Source organism: Squalius cephalus (genome assembly GCF_949319135.1).
Source record: "Squalius cephalus genome assembly, chromosome: 6".
Classification (NCBI taxonomy): Eukaryota; Metazoa; Chordata; class Actinopteri; order Cypriniformes; family Leuciscidae; genus Squalius; species Squalius cephalus.
The window spans coordinates 12,206,330-12,233,219 of NC_137127.1; the positions used below are offsets into that span (position 1 = coordinate 12,206,330).

Below are 26,890 nucleotides of genomic sequence, written 5' to 3' on the forward strand. Positions count from 1 at the left end.
TTCTAAGCGTCAGCTTCCTACTGTACATGTTCTTTAAGCCTGTTTTATACTTCTGCGTCGAACTGCCGCCGTAGCTACGTCGTAGGCTGTGTGTAGCGCGCGTACCCTACGGCGTACCCTGACGTGCACCTCTCCAAAAATGTAACAACGCGTCAATTCTACGCGGACACAAGCGCGGTGATTGGTCTGCCAGAACCCCTCCCTCGGGGTTTCACATGCTCCCTAGGTGCGCGTCAACGCGGACAACGACACAGAAGTATAAATTAAAACCAACTCGTTGCCTACGGCGTATAGGCTCCGGCGTAGGTCCGACGCAGAAGTATAATGAGGCCTTTAGTGTGTTTAACTTTTAGCTCATTTGGAATGGACTGTAATTGGACATTTTTTTCTCCATAATCAGACAAATATCATTAGATAACTTATAAAGTGCATAAACAACAACATGTACAACAGCTCCATCACTTTTCAAGAGAAGAACTTTTCAGATAGGGATAATGTTCTGTTACCTCTGCAGTGCAGTCTTCGTGCGTGACCACTTTGACAATATCATCAAGTGGCAGAAGCGAGTTGCACTTGAGCTCGGTATCAACATTCTTGCCCTCGGTGCAAGCTGCCAGCAGCTCAACCAGAGTGATGTGGTACGCCAGAGACCCGTTCTCATCCCGCCCAGAAGACATCATATTTTGCAGTGCCGGAAAAGAGGCACGGTCATTATAGAAGACCAACACGTCTTCTCCTCCGTTCACCAGCTACCGTCCAAAACAAACACATTGTCTGATTTATCACCTAGAACACTATATAAATTCACTTTCATGTGAATGGAAGCGTTTTTTGACAATAAGTGGAGAGGAATACTAGAATGAATGTTAAGATGTTCTCAAAATGTAAGGATAACTATCACGAAATACACATTTTTAAGAAAAGTTATTAAAAAAATACTGAAATTAAAAAAATAAATAAAAACATTTAATAAAGAAATTTATAAATACAAACATTTTAAAAATAGTATTAATTATTATACTTTAAAAATATGTGCAAAATATATTGTTTTAATATTAATGTGTATTATGAACATGATTAATGTGTGCTTTGAGTCTGAATTGCGCTTATCTCCATGGAGCATTAAATTCAAAGTCCATCTCACCTCATTCATGATTTTGCACTGACATTCCTTCACGTATTTGCCATCCGCTTTGACGATGGTTTGGAGGAAGCGCAGGTACTCCACGTGACGGCCGTGGGTCTCAATGCAGTGCACAAAGTGATGCACCACGCGGTCGCTGATCTCATTGCACAGGTGGTAGTTGTTCCTGAAGATGTAGCACATTGTCTTGGCCTCCAGAAGCTGAGTGAAGCGTAGACAGAATCAAATCAAATATTCTCAGAATTCCCTTTCAACACCAAATAATCTATTATTAATTGCAAGGACATGTAATGCTCATTTAAAGGGATAGTTCACCCAAAAATGAAAATTCTGTCATCATTTACTCACCCTCAAGTTGTTCCAAACCTGTCCTTTCTTCTGCTGAACACAAAAGAAGATATTTTGAAGAATGTCGGTAACCAAACAGTTGATGGGCCCCACTGACTTCCATAGTATGGGGAAAAAATACTATGGAAGTCAATGGTGCCCCACAACTGTTTGGTTGTGAACATTCTTCAAAATATCATCTTCCGTTTTCAGCAGAAGAAAGAAATTCATACAGGTTTCGAACAATTTGAGGGTGAGTAAATTATGACAGAATTTTCATATTTTGGGTGAATAGCTCTCTGGTGAAACGCACCCCGGGTGTGAGGAAGAGGTTGAGGTGTTTGTGCAGCAGCGCCTGGTTTTGAGGGTTGTCTCTGCAGAAGTACTGAAGGAAAGTGTGGGCTAGAGTCATGATCTCGTCCATCTTTTCATCCCCCTGGAGATGGAGCAGCAAGAATTTGGCAGCATAAGGATCCCGAAATGATAATCTCCAAATCTAGAGTCATTTTACTGCAGCATGTACTGTAATACTGTAATATTTACTGTAATATGATTGAAGGAATGTCCACTCACCTTCTCATACGGGATCTGGAGCAGGTCCAGCACCACAGTGTGAGCTCCCATGTTCTTCAGCAGCCTCTGCTGCTGCACGCGAATCTTCTTAGCAGGAGAGCAGAGTTTACTGAGACTCAGCAGGATCTATGTCACACCAGACACAAAACCATGAGACCGGCATTACATTTAGAGGGAATTCTGCTGTGTATGCGGCTATTAGCATTGCCGTTATGTAATATGTAAGACTTGTACTCTTTGGAGTGGAGGAAACATTGAGTGAAAAAGTTCACACCTCTTTCACAATTTTGTAGTTGTTGGCTTTGTTGCTGTCTATTTGAGGTTTATTGTTCCCATCCTGCACTGGGCTCAAGATACCTGCTTCCTGTAAACCAGATATTACACACAGTCAGGTAACATCATCGATATTGATTTTCTATGACCGATACTGATATAGATTATGTTACTGTATCACATAACAGATATGCAGCACTATTTAACTCTTATTTCTGCTTTAGTGTCATTGAAGTATTATTTATATACTACTAGAGTATTTATTCATACTTGTTTAATAAGTATTTATTCATATTTTTGGAATAACTATATTTTCAGTTTTCATTTTAAATTTAGTTTTAGTAATTTTGTGCTTTTGCCATTTTTATTATTATTATTTTTTAATATTTCTAAGCTTTCATTTATCTTTAGTAATATTTTATATTTTATATATTTATTCTAGGGCTGTCAAACGATTAATCGCGATTAATCGCATCCAAAATAAAAGTTTGTGTTTACATAATATATGTGTGTGTATGGAGTATAATTATTTTCTATATATAAATACACACACATGCATATATATTTAAGAAAAATGTGTTATTTATATATAAAATATTTATATATAATATAAATTATATATAATATAAATATATATACACAGTATATACATGCAAATATTTCTTAAATATATACATGCATGTGTGTGTATTTATATATAGAAAATAATTATACACCGTACACACATATATTATGTAGAAACAAACTTTTATTTTGGATGCGATTAATCGCGATTAATCGTTTGACAGCCCTAATTTATTCATATTTTATATTTTAGTTTTAGCAGTTTTAAGTATTTCAACTTAAATGGCAACTAACTGAAAGAAAATTCCTTTTAAGTGTATTTTTAATTTTACATTTAATTAAGTTTTTAGTCATTTTGTTATGCGCTTTTGTCATTTTTGTTAGTTTTTTTATATTTGTATTTAGCTTTGTTTTATTTCAGATTAGTTTTAGTAGATTTAGTATTTCAACAAACAAAATTAGAAATCTTGCTTTGTCAACTAACTGAAATAAAATGTATATTTTATTTTAGCTTCATGTCAATTAACAAAAATGTTTTTTAATAGATTTAGTTACTAACAACACTGTTCTGATTTTTGACACAATAATAACAAAATTATGATTAAAAATGATTATTAAACTACAAGAGCATGTGCATTATGAATATTATATTTCTAATATCTGTAATATAATGTTGGTCGATTACTAGAACTAAATTATTAGTCAGCCAATCTTTTAAGGGTAAGAGAATTAATCAACATCAAACATTAATCACTGCATCAAAATAAGATTTTGAATGTATTCTCTGTATTGAATTCACAATGCACTGTGATGAAGAAGCAAATCTGTTGCATTATAATTTAGCAATACGCTTGCAGTGTTTCTCCTGCCAGTAGGTGCACACCTCTGAATTCTGCTCTTTGTTTTGATTCTCAGCAATATCTTCACCGCCGTAACCTCCACTCTTCTCAACCCACAGCTCAGACTTCTCCACTGTCAGACGCAGCTGGTCCAGGCTTGCCTTAATCTTTTTATAATTCTCCACATCCTCCTCAGAAACTAGCAACTGGACCTGCAGAACAAAAAACATTCATTGGCAAATAATGCGTCTATCAGTAAAACAGACCATTTAAAAACTTGCCAGTCTCCATACACTGATACGAAGACAGTAGTATGAGTGAGAGTGAGACCTGTTTGAAGGCCTGCAGAACTTCGGCTCTCTGGCTGAAGTGTTTAAAGATGAGCTGAAGGGAGCCGGAGACCAGTGGAGGGTAGTCCTGCATGATGAGGTGAATGAGCACCCGCAGAAACGTCTGACCACCTTCATCATCGAGGTCCACTGGGCTCCTCTCCTTAGCACTGTGAACACAAAACACAAGGCCTGATTAATGTGTTTTTTAATTAGAAGTTTAAAAGACAGCAGCAAGAAATGGTACATTTTAAGTGTCTGAGAGGATGGAAAAAGGGTCAGAAATTAAATAGAGATTGGGGAAAAAATGTCAGATACATATGGGCCTGCAAAATTATTGAAATGTAATGTAGCAGAATGAGTTTTGTGTTTTGATATCTTGTGTATTATTTACAAATTCTTCATATTTGATGTTGATTTTTTATATTTAACAGCTATATTTGTTAATATTGTTGTTTGTTATTTGTTTCAATTAATTCAAGTATTTGACATAAATGGACAGCACACTTTTTCTTTTTATGGTTAGAAAATATGCCCTCACAAATGCTCCTGAAAATTAAAACAAGAAAAGTTACAGAAGTTTACACTGCCATTTAAAAGTTTGGGTTTCAGAAAGATTTCCTTTTTTTGTTTGAAATAAATAAATTATTTTATGCAGCAAAGACGCATTAAACTGATCAACTATTACAAAAAATATATTTCAAATAAATGCTGTTCTTTTGAACTTTCTATTAATCTTTCTATGATCAATATATACTTTCTATTAACCCTGGAAATTTTTTTTATCACTGTTTCCAATATTAAGCAGCAAAACTCTTTTCAACACTGAGGGGAAAAAAAAGAAGAAATAATAACTTTCTTGAGCAGCAAATCAGCATATTACAAAGACTTCTGAAGGATCATGTGACAGTGAAGACAGGAATTTATTCCATCACAGGAATAAATTACTTTTTAAAATATATGTTAAAATAGAAAACAGCTATTTTACATTGTAATAATATTTTACAACATACTGTATTTTAATCAAATTGAAGGGTTAGTTCACCCAAAAATAAAAATTCTGTCATTAATTACTCACCCTCATGTCGTTCCAAACCTGTAAGAACTTCGTTCATCTTCCGAACACAAATTACGATATTTTTGATGAAATCCGAGGGCTTTCTGTCCCTCCATTGGCAGCAATTTAATTACCACTTTCAAGACCCAGAAAGGTAGTAAAGACATCGTTAAAATAGTCCATGTGACTACAGTGGTTCAACCTTAAAGGGGTCCTGAACTGGATTGTTTTATTATTTTATAATGTTGCCTGGGGTGCCCTTATAATGTTAGTATGATTTTTACATAAAAAATTGTCATAATTTATAAATAAAAGCCATTTTTCCAAGCCTGATTTCTGCCTCAGATTTGAACGCTCCGTTTTAAGGGGCGTGTCTGCTGTGAGACTGCAGTGTAAACGCCCACTGCTGTGATTGGCTGACATGCTTGCATATGAAATAGCTAGTATTACAGGAACTCTCTCGAAAACTTTTACTACGTTTTTACTATTACAGCTATCGAGATTAACAAATCGTGAAAAGTATCGTTTAAAGCATTATATTTAAATCTATTCCATCACATGAAAGGTTGCAGCATGATGAGCACTGAGCAGATGACAGACAGTCTGTTGATCGCGTGAATAAAGATCTTATCATTGCAATGCAATTTTTGCACTCTCACAAATGCTTACACCAAATCACAATGCAAACACGATGTGAGTACACAGTAAGAGCTTCGTTGTGTAGTGTAACAGTGTCATTATTTCATCACGAGTTTGGTAAGTGTCCAGATAAGCTCTCGCGGCTCGCGCTGTGCTGTTTGATTGACGGCTTGGGCGAATGGAAAGGGATCGTTCTTTGATCGCTTTCTGTAGGCTATATAATTTAATAACAGTTTAAAAAAAGATTATTTTCATAATACTACGAGAAATGATGTGAAGTTGATCGTTTAGTCACTGATGCATAAACAGTATTGAACGATTTTAAGAGAAATATCTGAACTTGAATAATTACACCGAAATCACTGATCGCAGATCAGGCATTAGAATACACATGGTTACTTACATGTTGCTGGCAGATCCGTGTCGGGAAATTGTGATTGACTGATTTAATAAAGTTTAACCATGCTGGAATCCGAAGGAAGCTTATGACTGTCTTCTTCCACAAACAGGCACTGCACAATATTTAGTAAACAGCATGTTTATTGCTTGTAAGTAGCTCGATCCGGTAGCAATTATCATGTCGTCCTATGTTATTTAGCATGTTTGGGCGAATCGGTGGGCGGGGCTAAACAGGCCGTGTTGAAGTAGGAGTTGATCTACTTTTGTGGAGGCGGTGTTTTATCCTCTTTGACGTCATAGTTCCCCACTTTGAAAAACGAGTCGTTTGCTGAGCCTGATGTCTATAAAAGCTTTTATTGGACTAACAAGGTAGTTTTCAGTTCTGAAACTTACAGGATATTATTATAGTATGATGATCTCTTATATGTCAAAAGCTCAAGGAAACTTTGATTTCTCAGTTCATCACCCCTTTAATGTTATGAAGTGACAAGAATACTTTTTGTGCGCAAAACCCCCCAAAAATAACGACTTTATTAAACAATTTCTTCTCTTCTGTGTCAGTCTCTGACGCTTCTCAAAACATTAAAAAAACCTTTTTTTTTTTTTTAAAGTTACCAACCCAAACCGAATAGTAGTGTAAATTTCAGTCTGTTTTTGTTTGTTTTGGAGCTTGGCAGCAATTAACACACAGTATCAATCAGTATTTTAATTTGGCTATGTCTGACTGATAACTAACCCATTTAAAAAAAATTATAAAAAAAGTCAGCATCAGTGCCGATATCAATCAAGCTATTCCAATAGTTAATTCTTAAGCATAATCACTCCCTCACCTTCCCGAAAACATGTTCTCTGCTTTCTCTGCAATTTCCTCAATGTTTGGCTCTGAAATACACAATAGGAATATTAAAACATATGCAAACAGACCCTTAAAACAAGAATAAACTCCTCAACTGGGATCTGAAAATGAATGTTTACTGTATGTCATGAAATGTCTCTCACCAGCCATGACAGGAACTTCCGTCACTGAGGCAGAAGTGTCCAAAGTCTGCTCGCCAAACTCTTTTTTATAGATAGACAGCAGATAGGTGATGCGGTAATCGAGACGCACATTCAGAATGAACTATAAAAGGAAAAGATGAAATGTAAAATGATGCCAACATTTAAAGGGATAGTCCACCCAAACTCAGACACTTTAATCCAAGTCTTGAGCTTCCATTTACCAAATTTGACTGCTCTATATATGTTAGTTGATCAGTGTTTATATGTGAATAAAAGCCTAAATTAAATTTGTTCATCAAAATGTTAAACCATTCAAATGTTAAACCGATTAATCCATTAATATGGATTCCATCTCTGTGACTGTTTTGAAGCATCAGATTTTTGAGTGAATAGAATTTAATGGAGGGACAAAAATCTCTCAAATTTCATTAAAAATATCTTTATTTGTTTCAAAGGTGAACTAACCCTTTAATATAATTTCCAAAACCTTTCTTTGACATAGTGTGGAAGACATAAACTTGAGTTTTGTGCAGTGTAATTAATACATTTAGTTCATTGCAACAGATTTACAGCAATCTATGAGGGCATCACCTGCAGAATCTCAATAATCCTGAGCTTGGTGTCCATCACCATGACGTTCTCGTTGTCAGGGAGACAGATTTGCTTTCCGTGGATTGGCTGAGCATCGGGGAGACAGTGGGCCATCATCAAGCCTCTGCTCAGAACCATCTGAGTCACCATCTCACCCACACCGTGGATGGTACGCATGACATTATTACCTACACAAACACAGCCTGAAGTGTTACACCTCCTCAAGCACAAGCAGCTATTATCTTGTAAAACAAATACTGAAGACGCATTGCTTGAGTGAAAACAGACAACTTGAAAAAGTCTCTCACCTCCCTCAGGGCCCTTGTTGAGTTTGGACATGAATGTGAACGTGGGTTGGACAATGTCCAGGATGGCCAGCAGGGTGCGCGTGAGGCACAAAAGCTCATTAAAGCTGTAGAAGCCAAAGTAGACCAGGTTACGTGCCAGGTGGACCACCTGTGAGAGAGACAGACAGAGGCAAAGCCATTCAAATTCAAAGTGTTAGGGAGTGAATCATTAGTATTCTGTTAGAGCTAATGCAGCCAATCTGCTCTGTCCTCTGGACACATCACATAATACGCTCAGGAAAAACCTCAGACCTGACACACAAATAACAGATATATACATTGTCACTAACTACACCGATTTAGATGTCACAAGCATCAAATACAACATGATGTGATTCACTAAAAAAGGACTACAATGGCCGTGCTGTGTTGTTTTGATTCTCTACAAGAACCAACTCAGAGTCATTTGTTTGGGAATCCGTTGGACTACATTGTTCCACTGTATACGGATAGATTTTATTTACTAAAGAAAATTGCTCATAATGTCATTCATTTGGGAATCAAAACCAACTCTTTAAAGTCATTTGCTCAGGAATCAGGTCGGAATACACCGGTCATGCTCTATGAATGGATTTGATTCACTAACAAAAGCAGCTTATAATGGTGAATACTTCAAGAAGTGGACACTGTTTGCACTGTATGGTTCTGATTCACTACATCCAACTCACTTGAGTCAAACGTTCGAAAAATCAACTTAGAGAGTCATTAATTCAGGAATCGTCAGGCTGTTTGTATTGCACTGTAGATTCAAAAGTGGTGTTGCTGAATAGACCAGGAAACAATGTCATAGCATTTCTGCATGGTTTTCTGTCCACATTTATGGAAAATTACACATGTGAGAACTGTTATAGGAACCAACCATAATCTCACCTCAAGGGTCAGTTCATTCTTTTCACTGTCTCCAAATGGATCAGGCTGACTGACAACATCTTTGAGATATTCATCCACAAAATGCATTGTAGGGGCAAACTTTCTCTTCATCTCCTCTCTGGACGTGTCTCTGAACTCATAATCATACCTGTGCACCAAATACACATTCAGACAAGCCAAACAACACAAAACAGTCCTATAAATAAAGCAATGTGATGCTAGAAGTAACACTGGTAAAAAACTGGCTTCCATCTTACTCATTGACGGAGATCTTGGAGGGTATCTCGGTCCACAGACGAGCATAGCGAACGGGCACCACGGCCTCCTGCGGGTCGCGGTCCACGTGCATGTGCAACATTAGACGACAAAATGAGGCACGCAGGTTGTAAGGCAGGCAGTCATCAAACATGCAGCGCAGGATTAGATCCACCGGCAGCTGACTGGAAATCTGATTGATGGCCAGATACTGCCGGTCCAGGCACATTTTAGCAAAGAGATTGAGTTGGCACCTGCAAGAGAATGGATAGGGCACTTGATAACACAGCTGTTTAAACATTCAGAAGTACTCCGATTCAAAGTGAAAAGCAACCTGCCTAAAATAAAAAAATTAAATGTGATTAAACTCTCACCTATAATATGTAATTGTGTCAACGTCCAACTTTTGTCCATTCTTGGCTTCCTGAGCCAGGTGACGGATGGACTTCCCATGAGGCTCTTTGTGGTTATCAATCCAGTATAGCCACACTTCTTCATCCTCACCATCCTCCTGGATTAAAGATGACTCCAGAGAGGTCTCAGTGTGTGGGATCAGTCTAAAGAAACACAAGCCCCAGTCATATATCTTAACATAAAAAGCTAAATGACCTTGTCAATAGCTGTATACAGAGTCATTGTTATACAGATAATGTCAGGAGGCAGCACAGAACAGCTCTCACTTGGTCTGGATGAGGATGTCTGCGTTGATGGGGTTCAGCATGAATTTGCAAATGAGCTCCTGAGTGACAGGAATGGCTGTTTTGTTGGAGACACACAGGTCAGACAAATAATCCAGAAACCTGGGGGAAAATGCACAAGAACCTTATAACCACTGCTAACCAATGTGAAAATGTGGTACTTGTAGTTGCATCGAATGCAAGAATCACATCTGAATGTTTACTACTCAGATGTTTGGGGTTAGTATTTTATTTTAAAGAAATTAAGACTTTTATTCAGCAAGGACGCATTAAATTAATGCTGTTTTTTATGCATCATTGTTTCCACAAAAATATTAAGCATCACAACTGTTTTCAACTGTGATAACATTACAATATTACTGTTTTACTTTTTTGATAACAAAAAGGCAGCCTTGGTGAGCATAAGAGACTTCTTCCAAAAACATCAAAAAATCTTACTGACCAGACTTTTGAATGGTAGTGTACAAAACTCGACAAAAACAAAAAACATGGTTCTACAGTAAGAACGCTGCAAATACCTAGCCAGAAAAAAAAAAAAAAACCAACCAAAAACATCAAGGAAAGCTTATGCCTATGTAATTAAATCATAATTTGGAACCAATTCTAAATGATCCTAATAGGACAAATAATAATTTTCTAAAAAATAAAATAAGAAATTGGAAAATAAAAATATGCTTAATTTCTTTTCATCCAGCAGGACATCACAGCATATGTGTCATAAAGAATTCTTAAAAATCTCTTATTTGATCTCAATATAGCTCGTCCCAAATTAAAAAAATTAGTTTTCCTTAAAGATTCCATTCCATTTCCTTTCATACTTTCTGCAAGTTTTGGTTAGTACCAGACATTTGAGTGGATGTCAAAATCTCTGGGTCAGACCTGGGCTCTCGGTTCCTGCGCAGAAGTTTGACAAAGGTCTCGATCTCACGTGCGGTGATGTGCTTCTCTAACAGCTTGCGGTTGTTGTGCAGAAGAGCAGTGATTGTGTCTTCGGCCAGGATCTCGTAGCCGATCTGAGCCTGCATGATGGAAAAATTCTTGGCTATGTACTCCTGTGATAAAGAGGACACGTGTATTAGTCTCATACATTGATTGATTAATTGGAGTTGATAATTGAAGATGTTCCTTGCCTGATTCTTGCGGTAGTCTTGTTGGGAATGGCGCAGGATTCTGTAACACAGCTGTAGCATGTATTTAAATGCAGCGTTGCGCTGCTCGCCCACATCTTCAAGCTTCGGCATTGGCGAGTCTTTAATCTCCGAAAATGGGGCTTTAAGAATTCCAAAGATCTGCAAACGTAAAAATTACAGTCAGAAATCTGCCATGGAAACGATGGTCCTTAAAGTCCTTAAATCAAGTTTTTAATGTTGTTTATGTGGTGTTTTTAATAATATACTTTAAGACAAACCATGTGCAAATTCATAAGTCAACACCATTACTGAGTATTTTCTCCTTAAAACTGCAGTGAACCAAAGACAGTCTCAAAAAAGCGGTTTGAAATCGCCGGTGTTTCTTATGTCACAAACTACCTTGTAACCAATCAAGTCAATGTGTGGGCAGGGTTTAGCATATCATTAAACAAGCTGTGAAGAAGGGTAGTCTCAAGAGAAGCCAGGTTATCGTGGTATATTTTTCTGTTGATATGAAAAATCGGGTACAATTGAATTATGGATATTACGATGTCATGATGAACTATATGCCTTTCTCCACTGGCGTTCTAAGTTGTTCTAAGCGTTTGTAAGGATGCTGATTTTTAGAAGGCAGCCGTCTGACTCTGAAATGGCGAACAGGAACATGGTTTTAACATTAGCAACACATTATTAGCTGTTTAATAACGTAGTCAAGCCAAATGCTAATCATATTAATTACCGGCATACATAAAACGCATTACCATTCTGATACATCGACTTGTATACGAGCCTGTATAATTCACTCTTCCACTTCTTCTTCTGAATCAGTTTCTGGTTCAAACATATATGGTTGAATTAAATTAATTAACCAGTATTTTCACCTGCCATTGTGCAGCGTTTACTACAGTAAAGTTGAGTGAGTGGATCATGTGATTGATTGGAGGCGGAGCTAATTTTCATATTCATGAGTCTGCGTATACTAAATGAAGAAAGGGTGTACTGTAGAGTTGAATTCAAGCTATTTTAAGGAATAAAGAACTTTTTTACAGGGAAAAAAAAGTTTCAATATGTCATTTTGGTGATCAAAGATGAGTTTTAAGGGATAAAACTATTGACTACAGGGGGACTTTAAAGAATCAGTTTACTGTAAGTACACTGTTTGAGCAAACCTGTGCCAGGATGTTTTGCTCTCTCATGAGTTTCTGCCTCTCTCTGTTGGGGTTCGAGATGACAACAGCCAGAACGTCCTGCCCGTTGTTTGGCACCTCGCACAAAAAGAAGATCAGATCCTCCAACAGCTTAATAGTAAACCTGAACATAAAAACATAAGAGCAAGTATGTTTTTAAAATTATAAATGTATAGTAGTGATCACATCTAATTCATAAGAATCCTTTGCTTATGGAAATGTAACCCAATATATAATTTGGAAGAGTGAAAATAAGTTTTCACTCATGTTCACATTGGACACTTGAATTCACAGTGCTGACCAACAGAAAAGGCTACTTGGTTAGACACATACATAGAGATATACATCTCTACACTTTTAAAAATAAAGATTTTTATAGATAGATGAACCATTCTGGGTTCACCAAAGAACATTTTAGTGAATAGTTCTTAAAAGAACCAATTTTTCTTAGTGTGAAGAACATTTTAATAATCTAAAGAATCTTTTTCCACTATAAAGAACCTTTAGGGCAGTGGAAAGGTTTCATGGGTGTTAAATGGAAAAATAGATGCCAATAAAGAATCTTATTTTTAAGAGTGCATGCTATTGGCATGGACATGTTTTTGCTAAAGTGCAACGAAAAGGTCCATTGTGACCGCACCATGAAGGCCAATGTGACCACAACTTAACGCATTAAAAGGCCTCCAGTAAGTATGACATTACCTGCGTTCATTTGCTGCTGCGAAATTGCTGATACCCAATATATGCACAAATGATTCCAGGACCTTGTTGGCATCGTTGGCAAAGTCCAAGTCTCTGACCTCTGATAGGGGGACAGAATTAATGGAGAACGCCTCCTTGTCCTCCTTCATGTGGCAGGTGCCGATCTGCACAAATAAAGAGAGCAATTACATGAGCTTTCATTGACAAGGATAATTTTTCTTCAAATCAAAAATGGAAATAAACAACCTTGAGCATAACGGGTCGTTCTTCCTCAACATCAATAGGAATGTTAGTACTGGTCACCCAGGTGTTTGTGCACAAGTTCCTGAGTCTCACATATGAGTTCCTGAAAAAAGAAGGTACATATTTTCAAGGGATCGAACCAAAGAACTTGCAGTAGGTAGCGTCATTCTCTGATGTTTGAGCTACAGGAAATACCCAACAGTAGATGCGACATATTATGGACTCCTATCCCATTGATAGCACTTGAATAAAAACTAACCTGGACAAATGGTTTTTAAGTACATTTTTAAAATCCAAAAGGTTGCACTAAAAAGGCTTTGTGAGCACTTGAATGCATTGAGATCACTTGTTCTACAATCATTAACACACTATACACCCTTTCAAAAACCCATACTGCTGCTTTTTCACACCTACATCTCTTAACTTGCACTTTTATCCAATTTTGGATGTTCGTACAGCTTCTGTAAGGGTGATTCCTTGTACAGTTCCTTATTTTGGATAAAAGTGTTTGCTAAACAAATAAATGCAAATCTAAATGCAAAACCATTCTAATAGGGTTGTCATGGATGAAAGTTATTTTGGTGAAGAGGAACTAACCTGGGAACCAGGCAGTCTGCCCGCTGTAAGGTGGTGGCATCCAATTCGAAGAGAGAGGCGATGTCATTGCCATGGGGCACTGCAACAAGGGTGTAGGGGATCTTGTCAGCCTGCCACTTCTTTTTAGAGTACAAAGAGTCTGTGTTGGTCTGATGTTGCACAGAGAGAAAGGGGAAGGTCACATCGGTGTATAAAGTTCACTGAATCTGCAGTTATAGGTAATAATATGTAGTTTTTTTTTCTCCTGAGTTTTTATTTTCTACAATGTACAATTTATCTACAATTTTCATTATTTTTACATTAAAAGAAAATCAGGGTGACGGACCTCAAACCAGGGTTATTATAGTTAACTAAAAGTAAAACAAAATAAAAATAAAATAAAATAAAATAAATCCATTTATAGTGATGCAATTCCAATGGAAGTCTATGAAGCTAAGCATTTAAAAACAGAAATGTGCAATTCTTATTTTTGTTAAATCAGGACAGGATTCAAAGCTTGACATGATTGCAAGCAATTTAATAACACTAATCTCATGTTAAAATGTACAATGTTTATGTATTGTGGCTATATTTCCATTAGTGTTTTTCTGGTGCAAAATATTTGCCTTGTTTTTAAAAACTGAGGAAATGAGTAGGAATAATGTTCGGTATTAATTGACAGCATTGAACCAGGAATTACTATAATAGACACAGCTCCTGCAAAAAAAAAAAAAAAAAAATACACATACATATATATATATATATATATATATATATATATATATATATATATATCCAGAGGAGACAAACACAGAGGTCATCTACAGTGAGGACATTATGCAGGACTGCATCTGTGGCACAGACTCTTTTCACCAGAGCTTTTTTGATGGAGGGCTATTTGGAGAGCGGCATTATACATTCTCCTCTGCTCTGACTCTCTGCAGCTCCTCTGACTCACTCCTCCACGAAAGCAGACACAGACAGCACGTCTGCCTGACTCTCACGGGGCACCCCCAGATTCAGACCTTATGTAAGGAGCCCCCTCTGCGCGTGTGCGAGTGTGTTTGTCTGTGAGGCTGCTGAAGCAGAATGCTAATACAGCGGAAAGGTGCAGTGCGTGATGCAGGCAGAAGACGAAAAAAATTCTCTGGAGAGTAGGAGAACGAGAGTTGTGCGAGTCTGTCTGTTGCAGCGGGAAGGAAGGGAGAGAAACGGATTACGTAATAGTGAAGTTGTGCAAGAGAGTTGGGCTGAGCCGCAATGCCGTGTAGCCGAGACAGAAAGGGGTAGTTCACTTAAAGGGATAGTTCACCCAAAAGTTAAAATTAGCCCATGATTTACTCACCCTCAAGTCATCCTAGGTGTATATGACATTCTTCTTTCAGACGAATAGAATTGGAGTTTTATTAAAAAAATGTCCTGGCTCTTCCAAGCTTTATAATGGCAATAAATGGCTGTTTCTATTTTGAAGTCCATAAAAGTGCATCTATCCATCATAAAAGTGCTCCACATGGCTCCGGAGGGTTAATAAAGGCCTTCTGAAGCGTTTGTGTAAGAAAAATATCCATATTTAAAACTTTACAAACTGTAATCTCTAACTTCCGCTAACTGTCGTTCGCGCGTTCACGAAAGACTGCCGTTCCAGCGTATGACGTAGGACGCTCCGGTGTTTTGCTCACTGATCTATATAGAATGACTATAATACTAATACTATAATTATACTATAATAATATTAATACTATAATTTATATAGATCAGTGGTTTTGCTCTATCCTCTGCGCTTCCGCGTTCGTCACCGGAATTTACGTCATACGCTGGAACGCCAGTCTCTCGCGAACGCACGTACGACAGTACTTCAGAAGGCCTTTATTAACCCCCCGGAGCCGTGTGGAGCACTTTTATGATGGATAGATGCACTTTTATGGACTTCAAAACAGAAACAGCCATTCACTGCCATTATAAAGCTTGGAAGAGCCAGGACATTTTTTTAATATAACTCCAATTGTATTCGTCTGAAAGAAGAATGTCATATACACTTAGGATGACTTGAGAGTGAGTAAAATCATGGGCTAATTTTCATTTTTGGGTGAACTATCCCTTTAAGCAGAGCGAGTCAGATGCAAAACTTCCTCTAAAGTTTAACACAATCAACAAATGTGATTCTTGCATACACTATCTATTTGTTAGGGCTGGTTTTAACTTTAAAGCCTTGCATCAATGTTTTATCGATTGCTAGATCCAGGACATGCCCAGACAGAATCTGCAAACTTGTGTTACATTTCTGTGGTGATTGTGGGGAAAAATGTGTGGAATTCTAGTGAATGGAAAAAGCATTTTTCCATTCACTTTCTGTGAAATTTTGCAAGCTCAGACTCCTTGAAGTCCTAGTAATGACATTTAAGTTCTATTGTGTAGAGCTGGCATCCAAGTGAGGTCTGACTTACCTCATTTTTGGTGCTGATACTGTCTTTTCGATCTTTAAATTCAGGATTCACCTGAAACAGAACCAGAAGTGCTTATGAAAGCCCTATGACATTCACACAGAGACAAAGGCAGATTCTTTCAGCATTTTTATCTCAGACAATAAGCCCTCTGTCTGGCCTGTGCACAGTGGATGGCTGCGAATGGTTCTGTACCACTGTGACGAAAACATTGTGAAGACTGCCACCTGCAGCCCATCTTCTGCACTCTCAAAACCATAAAATATAATAATACACCCCTCCAGAAGAACATTTTGTTGCTCAGAGGTTAGTCCTTCATAGTTTAAGAGATCATTAAGAGAATTCAGAGAGGTTTACAATTACGTATACACTACCGTTCAAATGTTTGGGTCGGTAAGATTATTATTAAAGTTATTATTAAACTTTTTTATATATATATATATATATATATATATATATATATATATATATATATATATATATATATATATATATATATATATATATATATATATATATATATAAAGCTTAATTTAGAAACAAAAAGTTTCTTCTTTTACAATATTAATAGTATTAATACTATTAATAGATTAATATAGATTAAAAATTGTTATTGATTTAAAAATGTTATTCATTCCTGCGATGGCAAAGCTGAATTTTCATTGCCACAAGATCCTCCAGAAATAATAAAAATCTGAAATGATGCTCAAGAAACATTTTTTATTATTATCAATGTTGAAAACAGTTGTGCTGCTTCATATTTTTGTGGAAACCAAGGTTACTTGGTAAATAGAAAGTTCAAAAGAACGGCATTTATTTGAAACAGAAATATTTTGTAACATTATAAAATGTCTTTACCGTCACTTTTGATAAGTTTATTCTATCTTTACTGAATAAAAGTATTAATTTCTTTCAGGAAAAACTTTCTGATACCAAACGTTTGAACATTAAAACATGTCACATAAAAGAATTAGGATGGTTCTTAATATGTTTCTCAGGTATTTACTCCAAAATTCCTTAACAGAAAAAAATAAGCCACAAATGAGACTGACATACAGTAAAAATACAGAGCTATAAAATGAATTGTAATATTATTATATCTCAGATTGGTTTTGGGAGAATTTGATGAGAAATGTTTGAGCAGCCTATAGCCTATTGAGTTGCCCCAGTACCCTATAACATGCACTCACACGTTTATTTATTTTTTTGGTACCATTTTAGGAGGAGTAAAATTTACACATGAGGCTCCAACAACCAGATGCATTTACACTTGTCTAGTTCATCAGGAATGAGTCTCATCCCACCTCCTGAAGTGGTTTGAGTGATGCAGAATTCGAATGCATCTTACGAAGTGACCAGGCGTAAACAAAGCCTAGCGTTCAGATACTGTTACGTCAGGGTCAGCTAAGTAAATACAGCTAAATCGCCCTAGGAAAAGCTTCATGTGCTGCATGCAAATAAATGTAAACCACAGGCATTCACACAAACCACACCAGGTCAAACCATATACTACACAGCTCTTTAAAAAGGAAAACAGTTTCAGGAAAGGACCAGACAAAGTAGATTGAATGTGTACCTCGGCCGCAAGGTAGTGTCCTGTGGCGAGGTGTTTGAAACGAAACAGGCTGTTCCATTGACCGGCTCCTCCTCTGCAGGGGTCATAGTGGACAACCTGAAGCACACGGGACAGGATTAGATTGAATTTCTTTCAAAAAACATTTTTTCTGACCCCAAATTTTTAAACGGTAGCGTATACCACATTTATAAACCATAAAATGTTATTATGATACATTTTACTTCATTACATACAGATAACTTTTAGTTTGTAAAAACTAAACTGAAGAACTGCAAGGAAAATATTTGTATTTCATCATACAGAACTATACCTCCACTTCCCAGAGTGCTTTTGAACTGGTGGCGGAGGTTGCTGATTGGCGGAGGGTGGTCCGTAAGAAGACATACTGCTGCTTCTTGTACTCATCACAAGTAAGAAACTTTTCTTGCTCTGCATGAAACAACCTCACCACATCCCCCTGAGTGAAGCAAAATGAGATACCCACATGGTTAAAGAGAGAATATTAACCACAAAACAAACCTAAACATCAATCCCCACATAACTAACAATCCGCAAACAACAGACTCACCCCTTTTAAGACATCATCTCTGTATTCACTAAATTTCATGAAGAGAGTGACTTTCCAACTGGTGGTGCAGTTCAAAGCATTAACCTGTCACAACGGAAATATAAAACACACATCTTTATTGAATTTCCATTAGATATCCATATATACATTATTATTTTTTTAATATTTTTTTTATTTTTTTTATCATATTTAATATTTTAATGTCATGTCAACAGCAGGTCTATCTTAATGGCAAGAACAAAATAAACAACAAAAGTCATACAATTAACCAAAAACTATACAAGACATTAAAAAAATGTAAGGTGAGACAAAAAATTTAAAATACATTCGGGTGACTTTTTAAAAAAAAATACATCACAAGTACACTTTTTCAAATATACATCAGTATATTCTCTAATAAGAAATTCCCATGACATTTTCAAGATATACATAACATTGTATCAACTTCCATGACTTTTCCAAGCCTGGAATCCTAAACATCCCTGATATTTTCAGGTTTTCCAGGTAACTAACACAACGCATCAGAACTTGTGCATCATCATGTGATTTCATTAACAGCACTGTTGAGAACACATCTAGTGCCTGACCTCTTTGCAGCCACGGTTATCCAGGAGTTCGATGTTGCTGGCATGGAGAGGCTGCCCTGCGTTCACAGGCATTAGAACCACTTTATCTCCAACCACCACCTACAAACATACACACACAAGTAACACTGCATTCCACATCAACTGTTTCTGCTGTGGCTACTTTTCAACAATAAAGGAAACAAAATGACATCACATCATGTGACATGCATAGTTTGGAAATTGGTGTTTTAGAGACATTCTTGACCCCATGAAATCTAAACTGGAATTTCGTGGCTTTCAGTCAGTGGTGTAAAGTATTTGAGTAAATGTAATTAGTTACTAATTAAGAATTTTTTTGGTTACTTTGTAGTTTTACAGAGTATCGAAGAAATTAGTAACTTTTACTCTCTACTCGACTACGTTTTTGAATAAGTATACTCTTAAATCCAATACATTTGTGATGAGTAATGCAATTACTTGTTACATTTTGCATGGCACTTAACTTTTTCTGCAGCAGTTTATTTCTGCTACAAAATAATCAATATCGCCATCTACAGGGCATTGAAGGTACTAAATCTTGTGAGTTTTGCCCTTACTCACCCAGTAATTTGTCAACAAGGTTACTTTACACAAATGCGAGCACATTAGCAGCTAGATGCTGAATCGCAGGTGTTTCATATTTGAGATGAGGACATGACTGCAGCCGGTGATGAGGCCGAAACCAGTGTCCAGTGCGAGAAGGCTTTGACTATTTCATTTTACTTTACAATATTTCATGTATCCATTATATTAATAATAACTTTTTGAAAGATATTGGTTTTCTTTTCCCCGTTTGAGCATTAGAGCTTAACTGTGACTTGAGTGTTTGTAGACGTTGTGTCAACCTTGATTTATTACAATATTGAGGTGTTGCAACATTACAATATTTTGATCATCTCAATAGAACAAATCAACTGTTTCTTGTATTTCACTGGCATGTCTCTTAGGTGTTGAGGACTAGTGCATCTTTGAGCCTACATTCAGTATAAGTAAAATACTCAAGTACTGTTAAAATCAGATACTCTGAGGCCTGGTTTCACAGCCAGGATTAGGCCTTAGTTAAACTAGGACATTTAAGTAGCTTTAATAAACGTACCCTAGAAAAAAACATTACTGGTTGAGACAAAACAATTTCAGTGACATATTATAAGACATGTCAGTACAAGTTGTGTTCAGTTAAAACAGGTCAAACATACATTTTAGTCTGGAACTAGGCTTAAGCCTCATCTGTGAAACCAGGGGTAAGACTTTTACTCAAGTCGTATTGAAATTGTAACTTGCATTGGAATCATTTTCGTTGTAAGGTATCTGTACTTTTACTCAAGTATGGTTTTCAGGGATTCTTTATTCTTTTCAGTACATGTCTGTTAGCATCCCTGCTAGTATATTCCTACAGGTTGACATAGTTAACTTTTAGCAAATGTTCACATTTATAGTCTTTCTCTTCTGGGAAAACAGATAAAAAATATTGATGACTCCTGAATTGATGAACAAGAATCCACAAATTTTTGTCCAATAAATTCTCTAGAATAAAAATATCCTTCTCCCTAATACCATTAGCCAACATCTACAGTAACTTGATTAGTAAGATCCATATAATGATTCATGGCTGTAAAACAAACTAACTAAAGGACATTGGCTATTAAGAAAGAAAATATATTATGTCACATGGGAAAGAAAACTACATTTGTCAAGCCATTTCGTGGGGTCTTTAAAGAGCAGATACTAATGAGAGCACTAAATATTCAACAGAATAGAGAACTTGTTTACACACACACACACACAAATATAATGACCATAGCATGCTGCAAGTGGTAGTGAACACAATTTGTAAAGAATGTGTGAGTGAAGTGTGTCGTTTAGCACTCTCTTCCTCTCTATACACAACATAACATCATAGACAAGCATGACATTCAGACCTCAACCTGTCAATGTCAACATTGTGAATACTATTTAATAATTCTATTCAGATTTGGATACCAGTTGCAAACTAGATCTAATAGTATTTGGAAACTATTTAATAATTCAGGCTTGAAAGAAAAAAGTAATCAAGACAAAAAAAATCTACCACAACTTTGTGCAAACATTCTGTAACAGGCTGTTAGGGTTGCATGTTACATGCACGTTAGCATGCTGCAAACTTCTCTGTGTACACACACACTCGCATACATGCATGCTGCAAACAGATTATATACCTTCATGATTCAGTTGCTGAGATGAAAACAAGAAGAGAAACCAGATGAGTTAAGACAATAAGATGTTAATGTTATGATGAGGCGATTAGCTTTTTAAAATGGGTAAAAGACCCATAAACCACTGCTGCACACTATTTCAATGTTAAAAAAAAAAGAAATAAACATGATAAACATCAGAAACTAAACAGTGAGTGTTTCAGATGTTTTTCTGTGCCTACATTGTCTCCTTCACTGCGTAGTTTCCAGAAAGGCTGGATGTAGAACCAGGAGCCCTCATTTCCCGAAGGGTCCAGAGAAACACGCATGGCGTTCTTCTCCAGCAGGGCCGGCAGACGCTTATTCACCGTCAGGTACTTATTACTCTTAATATGGAGCAGCTGAAAATGTAAGGATAGTGTATTAAAAATACTGTAACATATAGATTACCGTTCAGAAGTCAGCACAAGCAGCACAACAGATTTCAACTTTGCTAATAATAATAAACGTTTCTTGAGCATCAAACCAGCAAATTAGAATGATTTCTCAAGGATCATGTGACATGGAGTTGCTGAAAATTCAACTTTGCCATCACAGTAATCAATTTAATTTTAAAATATATTAAAATAGAAAACCATTATTTTAAATTGTATTAATATTTCACAATATTACTGTTTTCTGTATTTTTGATCAAATAAATGCAGTCTTGGTGAGCATAAGAAACGACTTTTCAAAACATGAAAAAAAAAAAAAAAACTTAAATGTTCCAACCCCACACTTATGAACAGTCATATTAGTTAATACAGTATGGATTTAGAAAATGTAAGTGGGCGTGATATGGATGTATACACAATGTAAGTGGGAGACTAAATAAGCTGCAACATAGACCAGACATTATTCAGCAGTAAGAAGTCTGGCTATGTGAGACTATAATCTGACAATAAACTCAAAGTGAAACACAAGGCCACTGGCACATGGATTTAGCTCCATAATCATGACTTCATAAATCATTAGCTTTGAAAGCAACAGCGGAAGTCAAAAGGCGGCAAGCGGTGCTCAATGCAGAGCCAAATGACGTCATGGGTTGAGCCTGACCCAGTCCAGCTCCTCCTCTGTGGATCTAATGGGTGGAGGGATAGAGTTATGGGTAGGGTTATGGTGTGGTTGGACCTTCTAGCTCCACCCATTACGCCCCAAATTACATCCAGAAAGGGGGAGCTCTCAGCAGCCTCTCAAAGGAGGGGCCCTTTGGGTCAAATAAGTTTGGTAAAATGTCTGAAACTATGGCTTTGGTGAAAGCTCATAGAAACATTTAGACTGAAGTGACCAATCAAACAGGCCTTTCTTTCTATTGGTTCGGGAGCTGTATATCACCCACGCTGTCAAATGCATATTTGGCCCTTGAGCAGTGCACTAGCAGCCTTGGCAACAGTGTGAAAACAAACAGAACATTCTCGATGTCCAGCCAAAAGTGTAAAAAAAACACAAAAAAAAACAACATTTGTTGATAAGAAGGAAGCTTGACTGTACCTGTATAACCCGACTGTATTTGACAACCTCTCCCAGCAATTTCTTGTTCTCAGTGTCATTTTGTTTCTGCTCCAGTTCCGCAGCATGCTGCAAAATGAAGGAGAAAGGACAGCAAACTATAATTAGCAATGTCAAAATACCATTCTATTGCATAATCAGTGATTTTAAAGAACTAAGATGCATATCTACTGTCTGCAGCCTGTTCTACCTGTAATTTCTTGAAGAGATCTCCCTGTGAGTTGTTCCCATGTTTTCCCTGTTTTGCTTTCCAGAACTGTCTCTGTGCAGAGTACCTATTCATAGGACACACCTTGAAGAGACAATCTAGACAACAGAAAGAACAATTATTGTACTAGCTGCTGAAGATTTCTGGATACACATGGTGTGTGTGTGTGTGTGTGTGTGTGTGTGTGTGTGTGTGTGTGTGTGTGTGTGTGTGTGTGTGTATGTATATTATATATATATATATATATATATATATATATATATATATATATATACACACTGTATAATATATATATATATATATGAATGAATGAATGAATGGAGGCATTTATACATATTTATATAGTTAATTTATATATACTATATAAATCATTTCATTCATTCATACATACACACACACATACACACACACATATATATATATATACACATACTGCATAAACACACACACCCACACACACCCACCCAAACCCACACAAACCCACACACACACACGCATATAAATTATATTAAACAGAAATAAAACTGAAATAGAAATAAAACCAAAATGTGTCTATTCCAAAAAAGGTATAAGTAAAATATAAAGGGTAAAGTCTGATTTTAAAAAGACATAAGGAAACATTTTAAACAGAATAAATCCTCTCACTTGGATTTATACACATGCTCATTGACTTTGCGATTAGATGAATCACCACATAAACCATTATATTATTGTAGGTCATTGTAAAAGGAATCAACACAATCAGAAATTTCGCAAGAGGCCATAAGATTTCCCAACATGTTTCGCATTGGGTTGACGAGTTTTAGCGCATTGACCACCAGAAAGCTGCTTATAGTTTGAATGTGACTTACTCATAAAGTAAGCTTTAAACATCGCTACACTATTGACAATAGACCTGAAATTAAACTTACAGGTACTTTAATATCCGAGGGGCTGATTTTTATTTAAAAATACAAATTTGACATTTTTGTTATATGAAAGTCATTAAAAGCATATTTTACCCTCAATTATCATTAAACTATTACTTAGAAAATTCATCAGTAGTTTAAAAAAAGCGCAAGTAATTATGACAAGGCTGTTACATTCAAAAGCACAGTATGCTTGTATTGACTCGTACTGCGCCTCTTGTTTCAACAAAGCCCTCCAGCACAAGAGGGAAATAAGAGTTTACAGTTTGTGCTATTCTGATTCGTGTAAAGTCTACCAAATTGCACTTGAGGAACAACACTGTTTACCCACCTCAGCTTACAATTGTAGTCATTAAGCAACAGCCAGGCACCCTACTGAGATCTCACTATAAAGCTGAAGACGTGGGGCGCAGACAGACTGCATGGCCTTGGCAAGAGCAAAGATTCAGTGTGTGGGAGGCTGTTATCGCTCAAGGGCCGAGTAATTAATCAGTGGCTGAGCACTGAGCAGGTGTTAAGAAACACAGACACAGGAAGCTACAGCTACATATTTATACTGTTTGGTGTTGGGATTTATTTTGCCTGCCACTTTTATGAATACACTGCAGTGGAACTAAGCAAAAGTAGCGACGCTAACTTTATAAATAAACAAATGATTGATTGATTTAACAGTCCATTGGCATGTAATGGCGCTAATATGTTAGCATTGGGGCATTTAAGGTGATTGTTGTCGAACTGACTCACCTCTAAACTTTTTCGGTGGGTTTGTAAGATCCCCAGCATCAGGCTGCACCACACATCTGTCATCCACCAAACTGAGAAGGAAAATATGACAACTTATTAGTATTCATTCATTGAATGATTCAATGTCAACAATTTCCTTAAAATAGAAAATTACTAACAAAACTAAATAGAAACAGAGATCATTTTCTTTGTTCAGACAAGCAGAAAACCTCAGATTTTTTGAAAACAGTACATGGGTTGACCCTTCAGAGGATAAGCAGTTTGGGGAATGGATGGATATATGGTTTAAACTTCGAAATCATATTTTATTAGAATGGGTCTCGGGCTGAGCCCATTGTTCCTGCGTCCAAGTCCATTTTTTTACACCATTCCCTCACTAACGTCCCTCAGTCTCGTTCATTCGGATGTACGTCATACCCTTGATCACTTGGAATCCTCAATGGAGCTGATTTATTACAGTTTTTTTTCCCTTATGAGTTTGACAAACTCATAAGGGAAAAAAACTGTAATAAATCAGCTCCATTTTACACTCCATTGTATATGTATGCTTGGGCTGTTGTATGAAATACAGAAAAATTACACAAAATGAAAATAACAATACAATAAACTATAACTGTGTATAAAACAGTCAGCTTAACCTCTTCCACTCTACTTGTCCGTGGGCGGGGCGGGGCCTAGAGCTACGTAATTATATTTACACTTAATTTTTTAAGGTTTCTGGAGATATTATCACCCCAAATATGGTATCATTTTAAATCTTAAAATCTCATCTTTACACAGAATATAATGACATTTGTGTATGTGGAACACAAAGAATTAATCTAAAGCTTAAAAATACAATCGTCACAAAATCGCTCCTCCCCCAAAATAGCGATGCACAAATATAAATATGAATATGTATTTTTTTACGTATTTCACAAAACAGAAAAGTTCTCATTCTCAGGAATGTGACTGTGTAGTTTGTTTTATTGTTGTAACATCATAGTTCAAATTATCTTCAAAATATTTCACAATATTACTGTTTTAACTAAAGAAATGCAGCTTTGGTGAGCGTAATATACTTGTTTCAAAAACATAAAAAAAAAAAATTACCAACCCTGATCTTTTGAATGGTACTATCTGAAGCTAATGTATACATTCATTTTTGCTCTCTTTCCTCAAGACATTTGTTTGAACACTGGAAAAATGCCTCAGTCAATTATGTTCTCTTAGGGACCTTTCTCCAATTTACGTTAGAGATGTGGCAAAATTTCCATCAGATATTGAACAAGTGGATCAGATTACATTACTTGTAAAATGAAAGTGTAGAAAATCAGTCCTAAAGTTCAGATTTGAAAACCAAGTCAGATTTGCGTTCAGTCGGTTAAAACTTCAAACAAAGTCAATAAGTCCAGCATCATTTACTGAAGTCTCGCTGTGGACACTGACTGGTCTAAAAGAGATTTTCAAAAATGTTTCTATGCTTATGAGTGCAACTGCCATGCATCAACTCAAAGAGTGGAAGTAAGATCCTCTGGGGATTCTGAAGCACATCAGAAAGTACATGGTAGACGCAAAATGAGCAACTTGACAATTCAGGTTTTATGAAGAAATTAGATTTAGTAGGCTTAAAGGGGGGGTGAAATGCTATTTCATGCATACTGAGTTTTTTACACTGTTAAAGAGTTGGATTCCCATGCTAAACATGGACAAAGTTTCAAAAATTAAATTGTACGTTTGAAGGAGTATTTCTGTGCCAAAAATTGTCCTTCCGGTTTGTCACAAGTTTCGGAAAGTTTTTTTCGAGTATGGGTATGTGTGACGTCAGATGTAACGGAATTTCCTTATATGGGTCCTAAGGGCACTTCTCCGGTAAGATCGCGGGCGCGCGCGCACTCGTAGACCAGAGCAAGAGAGCGAAAGCAGTTCGCCATCAAAGCGCCCTGCCCGGCTTTTGGGAAGCCAATGTCACCAAAGAAGTGTGTTTTTGGTTGCCAGGGCAAGACAACCCTGCACAGATTCCCAAAGAACCCGGCGTTAAGGCACCAGTGGATGGAGTTTGTTTTTCCTGAGCATAAACGGAGTTGTGTAGACTGTTTGTTCTCTGCATTTCGACGATGATTGTTTTATAAACAAAGCCCAGATCGACGGATTTGCAGATCGTCTAATGCTTAAGGATCGAGCAGTCACAATGATAAAGGTTCGGTGAGTAAAACTGCTTCTATTGTCTCTGTGTGTTACTAGCTCGGCGCGTTAGCACAGCTTTAGCTTCGCCCACAGGGCCCGCCTCCAGCCGCTCGTTTTTTTCCGGAAAGACTCGGTACAGCCTATTTTCTTTTATAAATATAATAAAACTAAAGACTTTTTGGAGATATGAAGGATGCAATACTACTCTATAGG

General features: G+C 36.7%; 1 protein-coding gene across 2 annotated transcripts in view; it reads right to left on the reverse strand.

Annotated features, from left to right (window-relative positions):
• Positions 1-26,890, reverse strand: part of itpr2 (inositol 1,4,5-trisphosphate receptor, type 2) — a 100,221-nt gene that overhangs the window by 55,833 nt on the left and 17,498 nt on the right. Inside the window, exons 2-31 of one of the 2 annotated variants that reach the window (XM_079873643.1) lie at positions 24,512-24,582; positions 22,842-22,957; positions 22,634-22,720; positions 21,346-21,504; positions 18,915-19,013; positions 18,328-18,411; positions 18,070-18,216; positions 17,760-17,855; positions 16,187-16,237; positions 13,764-13,912; positions 13,170-13,269; positions 12,924-13,087; positions 12,204-12,345; positions 11,035-11,193; positions 10,784-10,956; positions 9,887-10,006; positions 9,581-9,763; positions 9,209-9,460; positions 8,952-9,099; positions 8,043-8,190; positions 7,735-7,922; positions 7,144-7,264; positions 6,975-7,026; positions 4,051-4,219; positions 3,765-3,932; positions 2,319-2,408; positions 2,045-2,170; positions 1,785-1,907; positions 1,145-1,345; positions 507-749 (exon numbers count right to left, since the gene is read on the reverse strand). In XM_079873643.1, coding sequence (XP_079729769.1) covers positions 507-749; positions 1,145-1,345; positions 1,785-1,907; positions 2,045-2,170; positions 2,319-2,408; positions 3,765-3,932; positions 4,051-4,219; positions 6,975-7,026; positions 7,144-7,264; positions 7,735-7,922; positions 8,043-8,190; positions 8,952-9,099; positions 9,209-9,460; positions 9,581-9,763; positions 9,887-10,006; positions 10,784-10,956; positions 11,035-11,193; positions 12,204-12,345; positions 12,924-13,087; positions 13,170-13,269; positions 13,764-13,912; positions 16,187-16,237; positions 17,760-17,855; positions 18,070-18,216; positions 18,328-18,411; positions 18,915-19,013; positions 21,346-21,504; positions 22,634-22,720; positions 22,842-22,957; positions 24,512-24,582 — 4,129 coding nt within the window. Of the gene's footprint in view, positions 1-506; positions 750-1,144; positions 1,346-1,784; positions 1,908-2,044; positions 2,171-2,318; positions 2,409-3,764; positions 3,933-4,050; positions 4,220-6,974; positions 7,027-7,143; positions 7,265-7,734; positions 7,923-8,042; positions 8,191-8,951; positions 9,100-9,208; positions 9,461-9,580; positions 9,764-9,886; positions 10,007-10,783; positions 10,957-11,034; positions 11,194-12,203; positions 12,346-12,923; positions 13,088-13,169; positions 13,270-13,763; positions 13,913-16,186; positions 16,238-17,759; positions 17,856-18,069; positions 18,217-18,327; positions 18,412-18,914; positions 19,014-21,127; positions 21,144-21,345; positions 21,505-22,633; positions 22,721-22,841; positions 22,958-24,511; positions 24,583-26,890 lie in introns of those variants that run through there. The other variant, XM_079873644.1, reaches the window with a different exon arrangement.